General features: G+C 41.0%; 1 protein-coding gene across 2 annotated transcripts; it reads right to left on the reverse strand.

Moving 5' to 3' along the window:
* Positions 1–8,813: 8,813 nt before the first annotated feature.
* On the reverse strand, positions 8,814–21,355 carry HAUS1 (HAUS augmin like complex subunit 1). Of its 2 annotated transcripts, none has more exons than XM_029922187.1 (9): positions 21,264–21,355; positions 20,134–20,308; positions 15,240–15,375; positions 13,626–13,760; positions 12,510–12,633; positions 12,049–12,114; positions 10,541–10,612; positions 10,255–10,302; positions 8,814–9,059 (listed from the first exon to the last, which is right to left on the reverse strand). In XM_029922187.1, the coding sequence occupies exons 1-9, from the start codon at positions 21,291–21,293 to the stop codon at positions 9,009–9,011; spliced, it is 837 nt and encodes a 278-aa protein (XP_029778047.1). In that variant the 5' UTR covers positions 21,294–21,355; the 3' UTR covers positions 8,814–9,008. The 2 variants fall into 2 exon arrangements, with proteins under 2 accessions (XP_029778047.1, XP_029778046.1); XM_029922186.1 differs by lacking the exon at positions 21,264–21,355 and adding an exon at positions 21,045–21,238.
* Positions 21,356–23,043: the final 1,688 nt, after the last annotated feature.

The following is a 23,043-nucleotide window of genomic DNA, read 5'->3' on the forward strand; positions in this document are numbered from 1 at the left end:
TTAGAATGTTTGATTTTGGAAAAACAATTAAATGCTTACACCATAATCTCACAACACACAGCAGAGTCTGAGACAACATCCTGTGACCAAGTACTGTCGGCCTCTGCTGCGGAATCCATGAGACCCCTACCAAGTGGTCCACATCCACCAAAATCAGTGGCGTCGTGCTTCAGGTGAGGTTTTGTTCCCAAATGAATTCAGGTCAGATAAGTTTTGCCACATGAATTATGAAAGACCTTTGGGTTTTTAGAGCTTTGGAAATTCTAGCAAGGGATTGTCGATCTATAATAACTAACACTCATCAAGTTTTTACCCTATGCCAGATTCAGGCTAAGTTTTGTACAGTCTCACAGCCCTGTGGAAAGAAACTATTTTTGAGATATTAACCATTTTCTTCCCTTTCCCTCTTCTCATTTGGGTGGGCTTGGCGTTCATTGATGTGGAAGTGGGAGGAGGCTGGGTAGGAAAGAGCTGGACAGTTTCAGGTGCTTGTGTGTTCCCAAAGCTGCTCAAGCCCTGGATTGAGAAGGGGGTGTGCAGTTCTGATAAAACAGGTCATACAAGCAAAAAACAAACAAAACAAAAAACTGGAAATAGGCCCCTCACCCTAGTCTAGGAAAGAGAAGGCCAGGTTTTCTGAAAGCACCACCTTCACAGGCAGGACCCCAAGGGTAAGGGCTGCATGCTGCATCTGGAGAAGCTATTGTCTTGGGTGGCCTCCTGCGTGCTTCTCCTGGAACAGAGAGCAGGGACATCCTAACTGGACGCTCTTGGCCTTGGGGCTGTCCTTACTGATTTCTCATAATATTGTGCCAGTGAGACCCTTCTTGGGAGCCCGAACAAGTCTGTTTTTCCCCTGCGCATATAGGGCTGGTTGTTGAATAGATACTGCTCAATAAATGTTCACTGACTGACTCTCTTCAGTGAGGACTTGAAAGGTGGTAGGTGTGTGGGTGCCCGAGGCCCTTCCCTGTAGGGGTTCCTATGTAGTTAACTTCGTCTGAAGTGTTTGGCTTGGGAGACCCTCTGATCTACTTCATTATGGTCCATGTCAGTTTCCATTGCATCATCCTGCACTCAAGGGACCAGAGCCCCATGATAAACTGGTGTGATCCCCAGGCCTGAAGTGGTTTGGGTGCTGGGCTATGTCCCCATTGGAATGAGTCCCAACAGGTGGCTTGTAACTCTAGCCCAGGAACCTCCCCACCCATCCCCACAGCCTTTCAAGGAATGGGTTGGTCTTTTTTCTTCCCCTTTGGAAGAGTTTTTTAAGTGTGACTGCCCTCTGGTGGCTAAAATTATGTATGTAAATACCCCATGGGAAGTGAGCGTGTGCTGGACCAAGCAGGTTACTGAGTTTGTTTGGGATTTGGGTGGGAGGGTGAGAAGTAACAACCCTTTCTGCATCTGTTAGCACAAAAGTTGGATTTCAGGTACTTAAATGGATCTGGATCATTTTGGCTAAAAGCTTCCTGAGAGCTGGAACCACTTCTGCTTCTGTCTGAGTGCCTAGCAGAGGGTCTGACACATGAGTGCTGAGAAATACTCACTGAATGAAGGGATCAACTGCAGGCATGGCTCAGAGGAAGCAAATACAACCTCATTCATTTTTACCGTATTTTTTGCCTCTTCAATAGATGATCATAGATGCTGAAAAGGCATTTGAAAAAATTCACCATCTATTATTTATTTTTTAAAAACTTAAAAAATCAGAATGGGGGGCTTTCTTGACATGATAAATAAATAAACCTGAACTGAGGCTTACAGATCAAATTCGTGGGGCGCCTGGGTGGCTCAGTCGGTTAAGCCTCCGACTTCGGCTCAGGTCAGATCTCACGTTCGTGGGTTCGAGCCCCGTGTCAGGCTCTGTGCTGACAGCTAGCTCAGAGCCTGGAGCCTGCTTCTGGTTCTGTGTCTCCTTCTCTCTCTGCCCCTCCCCCTCTCATGCTCTGTCTCTCTATATATCAAAAATAAACAAAACATTAAAAATTTTTAAAAAAAGATGAAATCCATTTAGTGAAAGAATTTTTACTCAACTCAAGAACACAAGGCTGTTCCTTTTGGCAGATTGTATGTTCCAAAGGTGGCCACAAGGAAATCTTTTATTCGTCATGCTTTTCTTAGAATGTAATACTGACAATCCAACTATTTGGTGAAGAGTCTATGTTTCTCCCTTGACCTTAACTCTGTGGTGGTCTTTGCAAATCTGCCTGGGAAGATATAGTAAGTGATGCTTTGTGACTTAAAAAAAAGAAAAAAAGCTTAGGGGTGCCTGGTGGCTCAGTTGGTTAAGCAGCTGACTTCAGCTCACAGTTGTGGGTTCAAGCCTCGTGTTGGCCTCTGTGCTGATGGCTCAGAGCCCGGAGCCTGCTTCAGATTCTGTGTCTCCCTCTCTCTCTCTCTGCCCCTCCCCCACTCACACTCTGTCTCTCTTAAAAATAAATAAACGCTAAAATTTAATGTAAACAAAGTTTATTTATTTAGGGGCACCTAGGTGGCTCAGTTGGTTAAGCAACTGACTCTTGACTTCAGCTCAGATCATGAGCTCATGGTTCTGCACTGGGCTCTGTACTGACAGTGCAGAGCCTGCTTGGAATTCTCTCTCTTCCTCTCTCTCTCTGCCCCTCCTCTACTCATGCACCCTCTGTCTCTCTCAAAATAAATTAAGCTAAAAAGCATTTAAGGTTTATTTATTTTGAGAGAGAGTGAGAGAGTGTGCACGAACAGGGGAGGGGCAGAGAGAGAGAAAATTTCAAGCAGGCTCCACACTCTCAGCCCAGGGCCTGATTTGGGGCTTGAACTCACAAACGGTGAGATCATGACCCAAGCTGAAATCAAAAGCCAGACGCTCCACTGACTGAGCCGCATAGGAGCCCTGACGCTTTGTGACTTTTCAGGTTAGATCATAACAATGCAATATGCCTCTGCCTTTCCACTTCTGTCACGCCAACCACCGTGTTGGGAGAGATCACTCAGAGAGCCTGGCAGCCTGGGAGCGCAGCCAATAGCCAGCAAGAACCATCAGATATGTTGAGTGAAGACATCAATGATTCCACCCCTCAGCTGCTGAATCATTCCCAGCCTTTAAATCTTCCCAACTTGAGACCATCGATAGATAGTAAGCAGCAAGGCTAGGTCATGCCCACTGGGCCCTGTCCAGATTCCGCATCTACAGAATCTGTGGTTGTTTCATGCCAGTTTGGGGCTAGTTTGCGACACAGCAGTAATGACTAAAACATTTACTGTTACCACCACCATCACTTTGATATTACCACGAGAGTACCTCCTAAGAAAAAAAATGAGAAGAATCAAAATTGATGGGGAGGAATAAATTCATCATTTTTTGTGGTGAAATAATTACATGTCTGTAAAAGCCAAGAAAACCAACTGAAAGAATTAGAACAATAAGACAATTCAACAAGGGGCTGGGTTCAAAACCAATTTCTTTCCATTTTTTACTTGCATTAATGGCCAATGTTTTGACTCCATTGTCAAGATTTCTGTAACACTGGAATCAATTCTTTCATTTAGAGACACCAGCAACTGGATACACACCTGTGGCCAGTTAAGCAAATAAAAATACAAGATGCCAAGTTAAATTTGAATTTCAGATAAATAACATAAAAAGCCCCCTACTATATCCTGCGTCATTCATATGTTTTCCTAAGAAATCCATTTTATTCCAAACAGATGTTGTTGCTCAGAGAGCAAGCCTGGACACCTTCCCTCTGGAATTTCTTTTTTGGGCAATGATTTTTATTAGATGAACTGACGGACTTAAAGCTTTGTCCACAATGTTTGCATCCATCCAGTGTTGAAGTGAATGGGTATACTTATGACCCATGTGAATAATAAAAGGAGAGAAGAAAGATGAATTACAATGTTTGCACTTTTTTAAAATTTATTTTTAATACATTTTTAAAATGTTTATTTATTTTGGAGAGAGAGAGAGAGACAGGGTGCAAATAGGGGAGGGGAAGAGAGAGGGAAACAGAATATGAAGCAGGCTCCAGGCTCTGAGCTGTCAGCACAGAACCTGATGTGGGACTTGAACTCTTGAACCATGAGATCATGACCTGAGATGAAGTCTGACGCTTAACCTACTGATCTACCCAGATGCCCCTTAACATTTATTTCTTATTTTTTAAAGTAAGTTCTACAGCCAAGGTGGGGCTTGAAGTCACAACCCCAAGATCAAGAGTTACATGCTCTACTGACTGAGCCAGCCAGGCGGCCCTATGATGTTTGCACTTTATATGTCCACAGTGTTTCAAGTAGTCTGTTAAGTCAGTTATAAACACATCTAATTGATATCAGGGTTTTGAGATGATACTTGCTTCCTATAAAAGGATGTGAACTGAAGTATAAATTTCAGACTAAGTGGGGTGATATAGAGAAATCTACATTAAAGCATAAATGTGGCACCTGGATGGCTCTGTCAGTTGAGCATCTGATTCTTGGTTTTAGTTTAGGTCATGATTCCATGGTTCGTGGGTTCGAGCCTCATGTCAGGATCTGTGATAACAGTGCAGAGCCTGCTTGGGTTTCTCTCTCTCCCTCTCTCTCTGTCCTCATCCCCCTTTTTCTCAAAATAAGCAAATAAATAAACTTGAAAAAAAGTCTAATAATTCTTTCCACCTTTGAAAAATGTGCTGAATCATAAATGGTGTGGGAGAGGAAAGCTGAAAGCAGGGCAATAATACAACAGAAGTGCCTGCCAAGGTTCTCTCTTTGCTGCATCTGCTGGGAGAATGAAATCTGTTCTCATAATGAGACTGTCGACATTCCAGAAAGTGTTGACGTCACTCAGAAGGGGGTGCACGGTTACCCTGAAGGGCCTCAGAGGGACACTGTGGAGGACTTTCAGTCACATCAATGTAGAACTCATTGTCCTTGAAAAGAAAAAGGAGAGGCTCTGCATTGATAAGTGGCCGAGAAATAGAAAGGAACTGGCGACGACTCACATAATCTACAGTCATATACAGAGCATGATTGAGGGTGTCACACTGGGCTTCCACTGCATGACGAGGTCTGTACGCGCTCACTTCTCCATCAGTGTTGTTGTTCAGGAGAACGGTTCTCTTACTGAAATCTAAAATTTCTTGGGCGAAAAATACACCCATGGGGTTCAGTTGAGGCCTGGCATTACTTTTTTAGTACCTCAAGCCCAGAATGTGAGTTAATTCTTGAAGGAAACGACATTGAACTTGTACCAAATTCAGCTGCTTTGATTCAGCAGGCCACAACAGTTGAAAACAAGGATATCAGGAAGTTTTGGGTTGGTATCTGTTTCTGAAGAAGGAACAGTTCAGCTGACTGATGAATAAGAGTTAAGTTGCTGGGTTCCTGGGTGGCTCAGTCGGTTAAGTGTCTGGCTTCGGCTCAGGTCACAGTCTCACATTTGTGGGTTTGAGCCCCGCGTCGGGCTCTGTGCTGACAGCTAGCTCAGAGCCTGGAGCCTGCTTCAGATTCTGTTATCACCCTCTCTCTCTGACCCTCCCCTGTTCCCACTGTCTCTCTCTGTCTCTCAAAAATAAATAAAGAACATAAAAAAAAAAAAAGAGTTGAGTTGCCCAGCTACTGAAACAGCAAGACACCAGATGATTCCTCAGACTTATTTGTGATATTTTAAAAACACAATAAGAGCTGTGTATTGATTGGGGTGGGAGGGAGAAATGTCTAACAGCAACAGATTAACGAGAACAAGATTGGTGATCTAGGGGGTGCCTGGGTGGCTTAGTCGGGTAAGCATCCAACTTCGGCTCAGGTCATGATCTCACGGTTAGTGGGTTCGAGCCCCGTGTCAGGCTCTGTGCTGATGCTAGGTCGGAGCCTGAAGCCTGTCTTCAGATTCTGTGTCTCTCTCTGACCCTCCCCTGTTCATGTGGTCTCTCTCTCAAAAATAAATAAAACAACAACAAAAAAAGTTGGTGATTTGGAAGATAGGTTGGTAAAAATATCCAGACTGGAGGAGAGAAAAAAGATGGAAAAAATCGAGGGGTGCCAGGGTGACTCAGTCAATTGAGCATCTGACTCTTGATTTTGGCTCAGGTCATGATCCCAGGATCATGGATAGACACCTGCATTGGGCTTTGCACTGAGTATGAAGCCGACTTGAGATTCTCAATCTCTCTCTCTCTCTCTCTCTCCCCCACTCTGCTCCTCTCCCCTGCTCACATGCTCTCTCTCAAATATAAAAAAAAATAAAATAAAGATGTTAAAATATTTTTCAAATATCTGTAGATGTTTTGATGAATAAGTTCCAATTGATAATTTCCATTTTATATTGTGTTAATTTCTGACCTCATATTAACGCTTTGTTACTGTATATTTTCTGAGTCATTGGATACTAATTTTACAATGCTTTTTAAAAATGTTTTACTTATTCTTTTTGAGGGAGAGAGGCAGAGTGTGAGTCAGGGCAGGGCAGAGAGAGAGGGAGACACAGGCTTTAAGCTCTGGCTGTCAGCACAGAGCTCAACACAGAGCTGGAACTCACGAACTGTGAGCTCATGACTGAGCAAAGTTGGACACTCAACCGACTGAGCCACCCAGGCATCCCTAGTTTTACAGTATTAATGCAAGGCCATCTAAGGGACATTGAGACTTACTATGGTTTAGCCAAAAGTGGGTAATACAGAGGAAAGATCCTTGGATTGGGAAATAAGAAAGCTGGGTTCTAATCCCAACTCGGTCACTGACTGGGTGTGACACGTAGCCAGTCATTTTACTTCTCTGGGCCTCAGTTTCCTTGTCTCTCAGACTAAAATTTGGACTGGACAGTCCCTCTCAGTCTGATATTCTGTGAATTTATAAACCGCCTGAGACTGAGAGGGAAATTCTGATTTATCTTTAAGGCCCCACAACCTAACATATAGTATTTAATAAAGCTTGTGAATAAATAAGTGAATGAATGAATGGGTGATAAGAAAGGGAGGACAACTCATATCCTTTGGACACCGGAGAGTTTACGTGGTGTCTTCAAGGTCACATCGCCAGGAAGCAGAAGGCGGTTTCGTGCTCAGTGTCTGAACATGCTGTAGACAATCTGGATCCTGAAATTGTGGGAGAGAACAATTCTCTTTCCCAACGCAGCAGAGGCAGGCTGTCAGCCCACGAGCGCTGCTGCAGAATTTAAAGAAAATTGTAAATGTGGGAGCTGGGCATGGTAAGATAAACCGAAAACTATGTATCTGTACAAGGTGAGAGGGAGCTAAGGGCAGAAGGACATGTGTGCAGCGCGGCACCGAATGCAGCTGGCAGAGGTCCCTTTGGCTTGTGGCTTGTGTCTCATCAGGGCCCGGAAGCAGGAACAGGGTCCTAGCCAGACAATGGTGCGCCATCGGTCCTGTGCTCCCGTGATGACTCACAAGAAAAAAGATCCCCTGGCAACCAAACAGGCTCCAAGGACATCCACACACAGTCCTTGGTCTACTCTTAAAATTGCTTCAGAGGCATTTTGACGAGGAACCTCTTCTCATTCATGCTGCACGTCTAACCCAATATGGAGCTCACGTGCCTCCCAGCAGCAGAAGCTATAATGGCTAGTCCTCTTCCGCTGGAAACTCAAGCCCTGGCCTAGGTCACGACTTCTTCTTCTTTTTTTGAAAGATGTTATTTTTAAATAATCTCCGTATCTGACATGGGCCTTGAACTTACAACCAGGAGATCAAGAGTCGCATGTCAAAAGACAAATGACCAGCTTGGGAGAAATATTTACAATGCAAATCACAAAAGATTAATTTAGCTAATACACAAGGGGCTCCCGTAAATTGTTAAGATAAAGAAAAAATCGCTATACCTACATGGCTAAATAATGTGGACAGTTTTCAAAAAAAGAAATACAAGTGTCTTCAGTATTTTGTATTTCCACATATTAGTGGGAAAGGAGAAGGACATTTTTAAGGCCATTTAGCTGGTCTTTAAAAAAACTGATTGCAAAAAAATCCTCATTGCTTCATTTTCTTCTTTTTTAAAAATTAAATCAGTTGCTTCTTAATTACATGGTACAAAAATTTTCAAAGTACAAAAAGGAACAAACGAAAAATTTCTCCTTCTTTTTCCCTATACCACAATTGTAATGGCCTTTGATTTTACTTATGAAAGATTTTGCCTTGCAGAAATTTTTTTTTAAATTTTTTATGTCTTTATTTTATTTTGAGAGAGAGAGACAGAGTGAGTGGGGGGGAGGGGCAGAGAGGGAGACACAGAATGTGAAGCAGACTCCAGGCTCTGGGCTATCAGCACAGAGCCCTATGCGGGGCTCGAACCCACAAACTGTGAGATCATGACCTGAGCCGAAGTTGGACGCTTAACTGACTGAGCCACCCAGGCGCCCCGGGCAGAAATTTTTAATCCAAACCTTCAAGTATTTCTCACTTCATTCACAGCTCCTGGATTTGAGTCCTCTGTTACTGACCCTATCATTATTTAACAGTCAAAACATTAAAGCTTCTCCTCAGTTTCTCTTTTTTTTTTAACATTTAAATCTTTGATTCTTGGGATTATCCTGACGTAAGGCATGAAGTAAGGACATAGCACTGGGGGTTGAATTATCTATCTCTCCAATACGGGTTTAAAAGGTCATCTCTTTCATAAACTAAATTCCTGCATACATTAACATCTGGAGGGAGGCAGGTCAGATGGGAAGGAATGGCAGCAAAATCCTAGCAGGAGGGTGGGGGGAAACACGACTGCCTTACAGAACTCCTCACCTCGCTGGCCTCCTCAGTTGTATGACATCCATCATAATGTTCCCCAAAGAGACCCACTGAGGGACACCAACTGTCAGCAACATAGAAAACCCACAACGCTTTGTAATGTGAAAACCGTGTATTTGGGTACAGAAATGCAATACACAACCAGAAATCACTGTTCCATCAATAGTGACATGATTATCGCGTCCAAGAACACAGGAGTTAAATTATTAAGGAATGGAAGAGGAAACGATTCTTTCAAGTCCTATTCCATTTACTCTGTTAGGGAAGACGAAGCTCACTGGATCCTGGTCACAGTTCCATCATATTTACTTTCTTTGTAAGCTCAGCTTCAATGGCATCCTAAAGGAAGGAAAAAATACCATAAATTCTATAAATAAGGACATGAAACAGGTGCTCTAACTTCTAGTGCTATTTAAAATACGGGAAGCAAAAAAGAAAAACATTAGAACAGAAAAATTTTTAAATACCATTATAAATATTAAATATGTATTTAGACATTCCTCGCTTTTACCTCGTCCCCCTCTTTCCCACACCCCAAAGGTTTTCAGACCCCTGACTCTAGTAAACATCTCAAGGGGGAAAAATGTCTTTAGAGAGACGAATCGGTGTATCAGTTCCATTTTTCTGATCTCTGCTGCTTGGGCAACGAACTGCCTCAACATCTCTCACGTCACCTCTTTTCCACGCTCATTGCCACTTTTTCATTACTTCTCACCTGGTCTAAATACACCAACTGGTTTCTGCAATTTTCTTTCTCCCTCTTCCAATCCACCTTATACACTGATTCCAGAATAATCTTCCTAAAGAACTGGCCTAATCAAAAAGCACAGCTGTGATCACATTTCCTTTCTTTAGAAGATTAAGGCACACACAGTAATGTTCAGTGGCCTCGTACAGCCTCCAAGTTCAACTCCCTTTATATTTAAGTTCCAATTGACCTTCTTTAGCCCTAATGTCCATTGCATACCCCTAAACAGCTAGGCCACATTGCTTGCCAAAGCTTGGAAAAGTCCTCCATTTTTCAGCTCGCACACCTTTGTTAATTCTTTTGATTTGAATATTCTGTCTTGGGGTGCCTGGGTGGCTTAGTTGGTTAATCATCCAACTCTTGGTTTAAGCTCAGGTCATGAACTCATGGTTCGTGAGATTGAGCCCTGGGTCGGGCTCCATGCTGTTAGCATGCAGCCTGCTTTGGATTCTCGCTTTTCTTCTTTCTGCCCCTCTCCCACTTGATCTGTCTCTCTCTCTCTCAAAATAAATAAATAAATAATCTTAAAAAAACAAAAATGAATATTGTCTCGCAAGCCCCCTTTTTCCAACCAGGAAAATCTATGAAAAAATGTAAAAGACAGAAAAGATCACTGTGTATTTTTTATGGAAAGAAATACATACACATATCCAAAAAACCATTTTAAAAAATGCACGGTAACGACACACAGAGCTTTGGGGCCGTCGTTTACCTCGGAGTAGGAAGGAAAGAAGGGCGGAGGGAGCTTTTTTAAAAATAAAGAAGAAAAAAACTGGAACTACTTACTAGTTCCCACTTTGCTTCTTCAATTTTCACCTGAGCAAGCGACGGATTCTTTTAAAGAGAAAGAAAACAAGGAAAGGTTATATTGCTTCAACTAGGACTCAAGGAGAAAAAGTGCAAGTCTTTTTCAAAAGGCAAAACACCTTACAGAGAGCATATGTGGTGTATACACAACGCTGAAACTTAGCACAGACTTGAAATCCTTAAACGTGAACCCAGTATTTTCATGATCATTTAGTGCCCTTGTGGAACGTTGAAAAAGACTTTTTTAATTCATAAAAATAATTACCGGCATTAAATCTAAATAGGATTCCAATTTTTTCTTCAAAGGTATAGTCTGTCGTTTTAGTTCTGCCAATTTCTGGGGGTGGAAAAAATTCAAGAGTCACAGAGTGATAGAGATATCATAATGCAACTAAACATTGCTCAATATGAAATAAACATAATAAAGCACTAACATTAAGATATTTTAAATAATATATCAAATTGTATCAATGTGTTAAAAGACATATGAATAACAAACTCACTTTCAATGGAAACAATTCTTATTAGATGCTTAAAATAGAAAAGTTATACTCCTACTTAGGAAGAATTGGATGTAAGTGGGGCACCTGCTGGCTCAGTCAGTAAAACATGCAACTACTGATCTCAGGGTTTTATGTTTGAGTCCCACAATGGGGGTAGAAATGAGTTAAAAATAAAATCTCTGAAGGGGCGCCTGGGTGGCTTAGTCGAGTAAGCATCTGACTCTTGATTTTGGCTCAGGTCATGATCTAACGGTTCTTGACTTTGAGCCCCGTGTCAGGCTCTGTGGTGACAGCATGAAGCCTGCTTGGGATTCTTTCCTTCTCTCTCTGCCCCTCCACTGCTCTCTTGTTCTCTCTCTCAAAATAAATATTTAAAAAATTAAAAAGTAGTGGCACCTGGGTGGCTCAGTCGGTTAAGTCTCCAACTTTGGCTTAGGTCATGATCTCACGTTCGTGGGTTCGAGCCCCGCATCGGGCTCTGTGCTGACAGCTCAGAGCCTGCAGCCTGCTTCTGAATCTGTGTCTCCCTCTCTCTCTGCCCCTCCCCACTCATGATCTGTCTCTCTCTGTCTCAAAAATAAATAAATCATTTTAAAAAATCCTTCTATTTAAAAATAAATAAATAAATAAAATAAAAATTAAAAAATGAAAAATAAATGAAATCTCAAAAAGAAAAGAATAGGATCCAAGTATGCCGTCTGGGAAGACATAATAATGTGATTAAGAGGAATCAGAATGTAAGGGAGTGATTAGAATCTCAAATGCATATTCATCAATTGTCAACTTTAGATTCCAAAAATCAAAGTATAAAAAATCTTAAGAATAAATAAATAATAGAAAATTAAACAAAGCCCCCTCTTTCTACCAAAATACACAAAACACTTATACAACCTAAAAACCTAGAATTGCATCCTCTAGGAGTTTGGGGACCTGCATTTTTACCAGACATGGAAAGAGAAGAAGAGGACCTAGAGGGTTAGCACATAATCCCGCAATGAATTTATTTTATAAATAAATCAGTAACATATAACTGACTCCAGCAAAGAGTGTCACTAGCATCTACTAGTAAATAAAGGAAACCAAACAAATGTGAGGACGGATACAGCCAGCCACGTAATAAAGGCATAAGTACTAGTGAACATAAAGTACAGAGGTAAAGAAAAACAGGTCAATAGTGAAGAAAGCTCTTTATTATAAAAAGAAGCAAATGAGAAGGCAGATTGTGTGCTAAGATTCTGGAGAAAGCTAAATTGGGTTAAAGTCAGCTCACCTCCGAGAGGGCTACTAGGGACTGGTGAGATAGAGAAGCATCCATGCCTCTGGTGGAAAGTTGCTCCTATAATTACAAAAAAGGGAGTTCAGTGAAAAAAGTATTTCGAAAGTGACCATCATGACATAGTTTCGTCACACTACATGGTAAAGAGAAGCTACAAATCAGAGATGAGAGACGACACGCATCTAAGCAGTTCTGTGCTGCATGTGGGTCATTTCAGTCACAGATTTGTGACAAGACAGGGGCAGCACTAAGAGTTGGACCCCGGGCTGTGGGGCCTGGCTGTCCGTGTTGGAATCTGGATCCACTCACTGCTAAGCAGCTGCGTGACCTTGGGTAAGTTACCTGTCTTCTCCGTAGTTCCCTCATCTGCAAAAAGGTAAGAATACTGCCCAGCCGTGGGGATGAAGGTCAAGATGTCTGAAAAGCACTAAATATATTCAGTCCTTTGTACAAACCTCCGCAGCTCTGATTCCAAATCTGAACTCCTCCGACTTTGCTTTTAGGAAATCCATGTTCTGAAGACGATTGTCAACTTTGGCCCTTTCCGCAGACAGATGCAACTCTGCCTTCTTTAGATCCCTTTAAAAAGTACAGTTGAAAACATTTGCTTTCTTTCCTCAGGGGAGTTATTATAAAAAAGATTAGCCAAAAGTAGACAACATATTTGCTAGCTTTTCTACCATAGATTTTATATCCCAGACTCGCTACCGTGTGCTTTTCAGGTCCCCCTCCCCTCCAAGTTGCCATCTGGGATTTTTCTCATGGAATACTAAGTAATTTTAAGATTAATCTATGCTGATTATTCTTGGAGAAGGTAAACCTGCCGCTTAAAAAAGTGATTTGGTATATTCTAAGGCCAATTAAAATTATGGAAGTCCCAAAGCCCTCTTTCCTAAATGTGACATGATATAGTGCCTTGCATATACATATTTAGTATTTGTTAAGTAAATTTACACCCCACTAAATTACTCACGCACATCTGTACTCCTGATCTACAGCATCTAATCTCTGGGGCAGCCAAATATAATGTGACTTTAGGTTGCACCACGGCTTATAAGTTAAAAAGAAAAATTCACATACATTTTCAAAATTATAAAACTAGACTATTTATTATTCGAAAAAAAATTTTTTAGCATTTGTTTATTTTTGAGAGAGAGAGAGACAGAATGTGAGATGGGGAGGGGCAGAGAGAGAGAGAGGAAAACACAAACTCCGAAGCAGGCTCCAGGCTCTGAGCTGCTAGCACAGAGCCCAATGGGGGCTCGAACTCACAAACCATAAGATAGTGACCTGAGCCAAAGTTGGACACTTAACTGACTGAGACACCAGGTGCCCCTAAACCCAGGCTATTTATAAAAGAGAAAAAAAGGTAAGAAATTATATGAAGTAAAAGATGAAAGTCTGTACCCAAACCCTACCTCCACCCAAGTCATTTTTTACTTAGAAAACCATTTATGGACTCTGGCTCCTAATACATTGTTTTAAATCCTATCTACTGCCAAAACCAAATCTGACAATGTCTCGTTACTGCCTGTATAACAAACATCACTGTTTCCAACTCAGTTACTTACTCTCGTAGACATTTTTCTAAAACTAAAGTTGCAGTTAGATTTTTTTCAAGTTTTGCCAACTCAAGCTTGATTTCTTCATTTTTGGATTTGGTACGGAAAAGATCAGACGTCAAATCATTCACTGCAGGAATAAAACTAAAGAAAGGATCTGGTCACATAAATGGACATAAAGGACAGTAATGACAATTATTCTTCATTTCTCACAATGATTTTATTTTGATGTGGATTCGTCTATAATGCAGTTTCATCCCTCTATGCATTTAATAATTTTAAAAAATTTTAATGTTTATTTTTGAAAGAGAGAAAGAGCATGTGTACATGAGAGTGGGGAAGGGGCAGAGAGAGACAGAGAGAGAGAATCCAAAGCCTGCTTGATGCTGTCAGCACAGAGCCTGATATGGGGCTTGAGCTCACGAACTGTGAGGTCATGAGCTGAGCTGAAGTCAGAAGTTCAACTGACTGAGCCACCCAGGTGCTCCTCTATGGATGTTTTATATGCTCTTCCCATTGTCTGGAGAGCCCTTCTTCAGGCAAATTTCCATTTGTCTTTTAAAATTCAAATAAGATTTACTCCCATTCTGGAACTCACTTCCCCTTTCTCTGTGCTACTTATCAACAGTCTGTACATTCTTTTTTTTTTTCATGTTTTTTTATTTATTTTTGAGAGACAGAGAGAGACAGCATGAGCAGGGGTTTAGGTTTCTTATGTTCTTATACCGGAAACACTACTTTCTGGGCATGTATATAAATTCCAAGTCTTTATATGGCCATTTAGGTAGAATAGCTATACAGTTCTCTGATTATAAGTTACAGTGGTAGTCCTAGTTAAGATATGGTCACCAATGATAATCATATGGACTTTGGAGTCAGACTGGGTTTGAATCCCAAATCTGCCATTTACCAGCTTGGAGAAGTTATTTACATTTTGTTTTTATTTAATGTTTTTTATTTATATTTGAGAGACAGAGAGAGATAGTGCGAGCAGGGGAGGGTCGGAGAGAGAGGGAGACACAGAATCTGAAGCAGGCTCCAGGCTCTGAGCTAGCTGTCAGCACAGAGCCTGATGCGGGGCTCGAACCCACAAACCGTGAGATCATAACCTGAGCCGAAGCTGGATGCCCAACAAACTGAGCCACCCAGGCGCCCCAGAGAAGTTATTTAATACACCCCTCCTGAGCTTTAGTTTCCTCTTAGGGTTGCTGGAAAGAATAATGTCATTATATAAGTGAAATGCCCATCACAAAATAAAGGTCTGTAATCTACCCACAGTGACCAAAATCCACTATGCTCAATAAGATAATTTAGGCTACTGCTTTTCTTATTGTTTACAGGGAACAATGTAAGTGTTACCTAATTTCTTTCCAAACATACATGAGAAGCAACCTTCACAAACCTAATCCTGAAAGAAGAAAACACTAAAATTTAAACAATGTCAAGTTTATCCCAATTAAATACATACATTTACCAGCAATGATAAGAAGGAGTTAAGTAAATTCAGTGTTTTTGGACTGATTGTTAATTTCCTATATAGAATTCCCCAGTGAAACAAAAAGTCCTTAGTTGAGACCTTATAGTAGATATGATTACAGAAATGAACACTGTCGCAAGAATTACCTAGCTAGTGAGGAATCCTTTGTTTCAAGAGCCACTGCACTGTCAACCAAAGCATTCAGGTACCTAGAACCAGCGCCAGACAGATTGGCAGGGGAAAAATTCACACTTCCCATGAGAAGGTCTTGAAGATGCTTGGCTGAAAAAATATAAGAGTTCTATGGTGACTAAGATTTTTGTTTTACTTTAATTTTTAACAGCTTTATTGAAAACTCATTACATACCATACAATCCACTCGCTTAAGGTACACAACTCAATAGCATTTAGTATATTCCCAGAGTCGTGCACCCATCAGTACAATCAATTTTAGAACATTGTCATCACCCCAAATAGAAACCCCACATTTCTTAGTTATCATATTCCAATTCCCCAACCCATGAAGCACTAGCAACCACTAATCTACACTTTGTCTTTTCTCGTTTCATATTTGGGTATACACCTCGGAGTGGAAGTGGCGGTCATATGGGAACTATGTTTACCCATTTGAGGAATTCCCAGTATGTTTTCCGCAAAGGGACCGTATGATCTTACACTCCCACTAGAAGTGTACGAGGATTTCACTTTTTCCATATCTTCGGCAACAGTTTTTTGTTTGTTTTACCAACAGTTTTTATTATTTGTCTTTTTTTTTGCATAGTGATCATTCATAGAAATTAATAAGTGATAAACTCAAGACCTAAATATTTTTCTTTTTAATTATAGCCCTCCTTGTAGGTGTGAAAAGGAATTGTGATTTTCATTTGCATTTCCCTGATGGCTAATAATGCTGGCTTAATGGTTATTTCTATATCTTCCTGAAAAAGATGTATATTCATATCCCTTTCCCATTTTTAATTGGGTAATTTGTCTTTTTATTAATGAGTTGTAAGAGTTCTTTATATGTTGTAGATACAGGTCCTTCATCAGATTTGATTTGCATATGTGTTCTCCCATTCTGTAGGCTGTTTTTATCATTTCCTTGACGGTGTCCTTTGAGACCACAAGTTTTAATTTTGACGATGGTCAATTTATCTCCCTTTTCTTTTGTTTGTGTTTAGGAAGTCATAGCTAAGAAACCATTGCCCAATTCAAGGTCACAAAGATACACACTGATATTGTCTTCTGAGTTTTAGGTTTACCTCTTACATTTAGGGTTTTGATTCATCTTGAGTTAATTCTTACATATGGTATGAGGCAGGGTCCAACCTCACTCTTGTACATGCGGGTATCCAGTTATCCCAGCACTAGTCACTGAGAATGCTATTTTTTTTCCTCCATTGAATTGTATTGTTACCCTTGTCAAAAAAATCAATAGACCAGGGGGGCCTGTCTGGCTTGCTTGATGGAGCATGCAACTCTTGATCTTGGGATTATGGGTGTGAGCCCCACGTTGGGTGTAGAGATTACTTAAAACTAAAATATTAAAAAAAAAAATCAATAGACCAGGAGTTAAGACTTCCAGCCTAATAGGGCAAGGAGCTCTGCGTACCTGATGTCCAGTGAAAGCGGTGAAAATTGTAAAAAACAAAAAAAGAAACCCAATCCCATAAAAACATAAACACAAAAACAAAGCCAGATCTAAAACACAATGATTTAAAGCCTCTGGAAATAGTCCTAAGGACAAATAGCAAATGAAGAAACATCTATTGAAGAAAATCTATGAAAATTCGGTAAGGAAGGTGAGAGTTTGTGATATTTAAACCAAGACCACTCTCCTTCTCCCTCCCAGTTTATCGAGGCAGAGGCCCCACTCCAGACTGTTGTAGTCAAGTACACAGGGGTTCCTCTGCCCCCAGCTCCCAGCCAGAGGGCTTTCTTTCCAGGCGGAATAAGACTTCGATGTTTCTCACCCTGCCGCTAGCTATCTGTTGCTGAGACTAAGTCCCAGGTGAATGTGGATGAGAGGTGTGGGCTCTCTCCACCCGGTCACTGTTCAAGTTCTAACCTGAGTGAGCTTCTACCAAGGTGAGAAGACTGGGGCCCTGAGGCCTCTTGCACCAGCTCATGAGGTGGCGATTGCATACCAGGAAAGTCAAGCCAAGAGGACCGAAGTCTGTTGCTGCACTCCCCCCATCCACCCAGCACTCAGCCTCTACCCTGGGGGTGTCGCTTAGAGAAGAGCTTGCTGTTCTCTCCACCCTCAGCTCCAGATCGCTGGCTCAGAGATTTTGTACAGAGGAAGAACAAGCCATAGAGGAGATAATTCCTAGTATCTTCCCAAAGGGATGGAGTTCATTTGCAACAGAGCCTGAAGAAGTCCAAGACTAAGGAGAATACAAGAACAATGGAGTAAAAAGCAATTGGGAGAAGAGTCAAGACACAGGTTAAACTGTGGGCTAGTTAGTTTACATGGGAGAACCAGAATGTAAGATGTCTAGGAGGAGCCATCCTTGGGTCACAACAAATATCAAACGCTGCCCTCCAACACTATTCCTTTTAGGAAGCCAGAATTTGAATTAGCTTATAGAACAGTCTGTGTCCCACACATTGTTGAAAACAATAATCAGATGTCAATTAGCAGAATTTTACACCTGGATGTGGTCTATGAAAGAGAGTAACACAGTCCTACCAAAACCACTGACATCCGAGGGTGACGGTGGGAATATATAAGTATGTGCCTCCCTGAGGAGCCACATCAGAGGCTTTACACCAACAGGGGTAAATGGACTTCATTAAAAACAGTCAGTTACTAAACAAATAAGAAAACAACAATGACAACAAGCTCTGGGGAGCTGGGGGTGTTGGAAGACTAGTACTCAGAGTGGCTATAATACATTATCTAAAATGTCCAGTTTCCAACACAAAATATATAGTCATACAAAATGAGAAAGCATGACCCATGGTAAAATGTAAGCAAAAGAAATTGCCTGTCAGAATGAACAGATGTTGGATTTGTCAGAAAAAGACCTCAAGGGGTGCCTGGGTGGCTCAGTCGGTTAAGCATCTGACTTTGGCTCAGGTCATGATCTCATGGTTCCTGAGTTCAAGCCCCACATGGGGCTCTGTGCTAACAGCTCAGAGCCTGGAGCTGCTTCACATTCTGTGTCTCCCTCTCTCTCCGCCCCTCCCCTGCTCATGCTCTGTTTCTCTCTGTCTCAATAATAAATAAAAACATCAAAAAAAAGAAAAAGACTTAAAAATAGTCATAATAAACATGTTCACAGTACCAACGGAAACCACAATGAAAGAAGTAACAAAAGGTATAAGGACAATGTTGTATCAAATAGAGAATATCAAAAGGAGATAGAAATTATAAATGGAAATTCTAGAATTGAAGAGTACAATAACTAAAATTAAAGTTTACTAGAGAAAACAAACAACAGATTTTATGTAGCAGAATAAATAATTAGTGGGCTTGAAGATAAACTGATAGAGATAATGGAAGCTGAAGAACAGAGAGGAAAAAAGTGGGCATGCTTGGGGGGCTGAGTTGGTTAAGCGTCCAACTCTTGATTTCTGCTCGGGTCATGATCCCAAGGTTGTGGAATTGAGCCCCACATTGGGCTTCTTGCTGAATAACAGAGCCTCTTTCTGTCTCTGTCTCTCTCTCCATCTACCCATCTCCCCTTCTTGTGCGCTCTTTCTCTCTAAAATAAAATGTAAAAAAGGGACAAAAGAGCCTCAGAAAACTGAGAAACACCAGTAGGCAAGTCAACATATACACAATGGGTCAACAGAAGAGAAAAAAAAGGAGAAAAAATAGTCAAAAGAAATAATACCTGAAAAGTTCCCATATTTATTGAAAAACAATACTCTACACATCCAAGGAATAATTCAACAAATAACTCAATAATTCAACAAATCCAAGCAGGATAAAAGCAGAGAGATCCACAAACATACATATCAAAGTAAAAATGTTCAAGTAAAAGATAAGGAGACACTCTTAAGAACAGCAAAAGAAAAATGACTTGTTATTTACAAGGAAACCCCAATAAGATTAACAGTTGACTTCTTGGCAGAAACAGTGGAGGCCAGAAAGCAATGGGAGAACATAGTCAAAGTGTTCTAAGAGAAAAACTGTCAACAGAGAATCCTACATCTAGCAAAACTCTTTTCAAAAATGAGTGCAAATAAAGACTCCCAGATAGACAAAAACTGAGAGAATTTGTTGCCACCAGTCTTGACTTGTAAGAAATACTAGAGGAAGTTCTGCAGGCTAAAAGCAAGAGACCCCAAACAATAATTCGAATGCCCACAAAACAATGATGAATATCAGGAAAGGTGGCTAGAGAATTATAAAGAGTGTAAACGCATATTTTTTCTCATGATTTAAAAAACCAATTGTATAACATAATAGGCATACAAAGTATGTTGGGTCTTAGATATGTAATATATATTCTAAAAGCAATATACCAAAACAAAAAGTCAATTTTGCTGTATGTTAACTTTTAGTTACACAGCAATTGCAGGTCTCACTTCTTTCTTCTTTTGTATATTCTGACCCAGAGAAAGATTTTTATCAATTGTGTGTGTGTGGTTAGTATTATAAAAACAACAGGTTTCTCAAACACACTTTTTCAAGCTATACAAGCATAGCATACATAGTGATAGTGTGACTTGTTCAAGTCTCACAGTTCATGGCCGCCACCTCAGATGTCTCAAAGGCTCGGAGACTGGGAACATATCAAAAAGATATGTAAGTGAAAAACCACAGGCATCTTGTATGTGGGGCTAAGTTCAGATTCATGTTTTAGGGTTTACTGTTGTGCTATCAGAGTACCAATTAAATTTACGTTATAATATAATGTATTGCTTATTAAGTTGCTATAACAGAATGGGAGGCAAATCTGGGTAAAATAAAGAAGCAAAACTAACAAGCAGTCTATGCTAAATTAAATCTTGTATACTTTAGCGTTATATATAAAATATAGTCATCTCGAGTTACTATCTCATTCAAAATTCTGTTACTAATCTCACCTTCTGATTCATATTCACTTGCTTTCTGCTTCAAGTCCTCTATTACCAGGCAGACATCCCTGTCCCGGAGTCTGTTGCGTTCTGAAAGGTGATATAAAATCTCCGTGGTCCGAGAATTCACCTCATATTGCGGAATGGGGTGATCTCCAAATATTTTTTTCAACCATGCAGCAACCTAACCATTCAAAGAAAGACAAAGATTATAAACCTTGTTTATTGTAATAGCACGAAGCAAATATTCGAAAGAAGTGATCAGAAGCAAGCAATGTGTTGAAGAAATATTCTGACATCCTATTTATTTCACATTATAATTTATCTTTACGGAGATAGATACCAGACGTCAGGAAACAAAGCTGTGCAAGCACAAAGAAAAAAAAGCCATAAAACAATCCATCTTTTTCTAAAGCTACAAAGCTGTATATGCTACTAATTTGTATCACTTGAATATTTTTTTTTGTTTTTTTACTTTTAATTTATTTTTGAGAGACAGAGAGAGACAGTGCGAGCAGGGGAGGGTCAGAGAAAGAGAGGGAGACGCAGAATCCCAAGCAGTCTCCAGGCTCTGAGTTAGCTGTCAGCATAGAGCCCGACGCGGAGCTCGAACCCACGAACCGTGAGATCATGACCTGAGCCGAAGCCGGATGCTTAGCCGACTGAGCCACGTAGGTGCCCCTCGAATAATTTAAAAGCCCAATATGAAGGTGTTCAAGCATTTTTATACCCGCAAAGTCTGAAAAAAAATTGCCCCCAACACACCAAAAGCCCCGCTGTTTCGGGAGGCACCTAGAGTTGGGATGCCGACTGGGAAGGTCAGTGAAAATTCTACTAGGAAGCAGCGGTGAACGGTGAAGCTTAGCTGCAAGGTTTGGATTCGGAAGTCCCACTCTAGTTTGCCGAGAGGAATCTCCTACCAAGGGGCTCCTCAACCGCTGTCCAAGCCCATGTCCCAGCAAGGAGAGGCCGGGGAAGAAAGGGAGTCGGGCTCCCAGATCATCACGGCAGACTAAAAACGGACCCGCGGAGCAAGGGAAGGACAAAAGTAAAACTGGTGCTCCCATCCGCGGGCCGGGAGCGTGTTGCCAAAGACGCCGTTTCCAGGAGGCCACAAACCCCCGCTCCCGCCCCATCACCTGCGCCTCTTTCTCTTCCTGAGCTGCCATAGCCGCCGCTCCCGCCACTTCTCAACAAGTTCTTTGCGGGAGAAGTGCACAGCTAGCTCTGACGGCCCCGCCCACACACCGTTGGTCGTGTCCCTTCTGGGCCCAGGGTTTCTGGGAGTTGTAGTTTTTTTTTTTTTTTTTTTTTTTTACCAGGACTCTGGGCCTCTGAGTTCTTGGCCCAGGCTGGTGGAAGACTCAGCAATAAACCTCTCTTCCCTTGACGCTTCGTGGCTTTCTCTGCTCTCCGTGGTATTATTTCCTGGATGAGAAAGAAGTACACTAGCCTAGAACCAGCCTGGTTTTTTTTTTTCTGATATTTTTATTTGACTTTTATCATTTGTCTTTAAAAAACAAAAAACAAAAAAACAACCTGTAACTTGTTTCTTGGATAGCTGATATTTGTTTCTTTCACACGGAGTGCATTAAGTTAAAATTTTTATATTACCCTAACAATATGAGGTGCAGCAATCTTAATCTTAACCTTTAGTTTTCACTACCAAAGAGCTATATGTGCTGGAGGCTATTTTAAAACAGTAGACGCTGGGGCGCCTGGGTGGCTTAGTTGGTTGACTCTTGATTTCAGCTCAGTTCATAATCCCAGGGTGGTAGGATGAGCCCCCCATTGGGCTCTGCACCAAGCGTGGGACCCACTTGGGATTCTCTGTGTCCATTCCCCTTTCCCCTCTGTCTCTGCTCTTCCCCCACTCATGCAAACTCACACTCTTTCAAAATATATAAACATTCATCTTAAAAAAGGAAGAACATTTGCTTAAAAAAAGGAAACAGTTGACAGGAGCCAATTTCTGAGACTGTCACTGCTGGTCAGCCATTCTTCCATCATTTCTTGCCTTCCCTAAAATTCTCCCTCTATCCATCACTCTGTGGTTGATACTATTAGAGGTTCTCTATGTTTATACAGCAATATATAGTTTTCTACATGTTTTCCTGTTTTAGTTTCATTACTTTTTTTTAAGTTTTCTTTTTTAATGTTCATTTAATTTTGAGAAAGAGAGAGAAACAGCGTAAGCAGGGTAGGGGCAGAGAGAGAGAGATAGACAAAAAGTCTGAAGTAGGCTCCAGGCTGTAAACTGTCAGCACAGAGCCCAATGTGGGGCTCGAACACATGAACCATGAGATCATGCCTGAGCTAAAGTCAGACACTTAGTCGACTGAGCCATCCAGGCACCCCTTTATTTCATTTTTACAAGTAGCTGGTAAAAATAAACAAATTTTACCTATTTTTGTGTTAAAACACACACACACACATGTGTGCACGCTCGTGGATTAAATGACTTGACAGAGATTAGGTAGTAGAAGCTAGAATCTGACCATAATGTTCTTGCTTCAATTAAGTGCTATCTTTGAAGGCTAGTTAGACCACACTGCTGCCTGCAACCTCCTATAGTATACTGTTACATCAGGAAAGGTAGACTGTGTACTCAACTGTCTGATATATGTGGTTTAAGACCAAACTGTGGATCAGTCTTAGCACTTAATATCTTTCTTCAAGGCCGTGTGCATATTTAAAGTAATGAAACCTTTCTTTTCAAAGGAATTTTACTAACTAGCCAATACCATATTGTATGGCTTGTTTATTCTTTTTGTTTTAGTCAAATATATCTCTACTTAGTAACCAAATTTCTGGTAGGTAGGTATAGCCCCTAAATATGTGGGGAAAAGTCATCTTTATCCCTTTTGTCCACTTTCATTACTACAAATTTCACAAAATAATCCTCCAACTTTGTTTTTA

This window comes from Suricata suricatta, chromosome 14, assembly GCF_006229205.1.
Source record: "Suricata suricatta isolate VVHF042 chromosome 14, meerkat_22Aug2017_6uvM2_HiC, whole genome shotgun sequence".
In the NCBI taxonomy this organism is placed as follows: Eukaryota; Metazoa; Chordata; class Mammalia; order Carnivora; family Herpestidae; genus Suricata; species Suricata suricatta.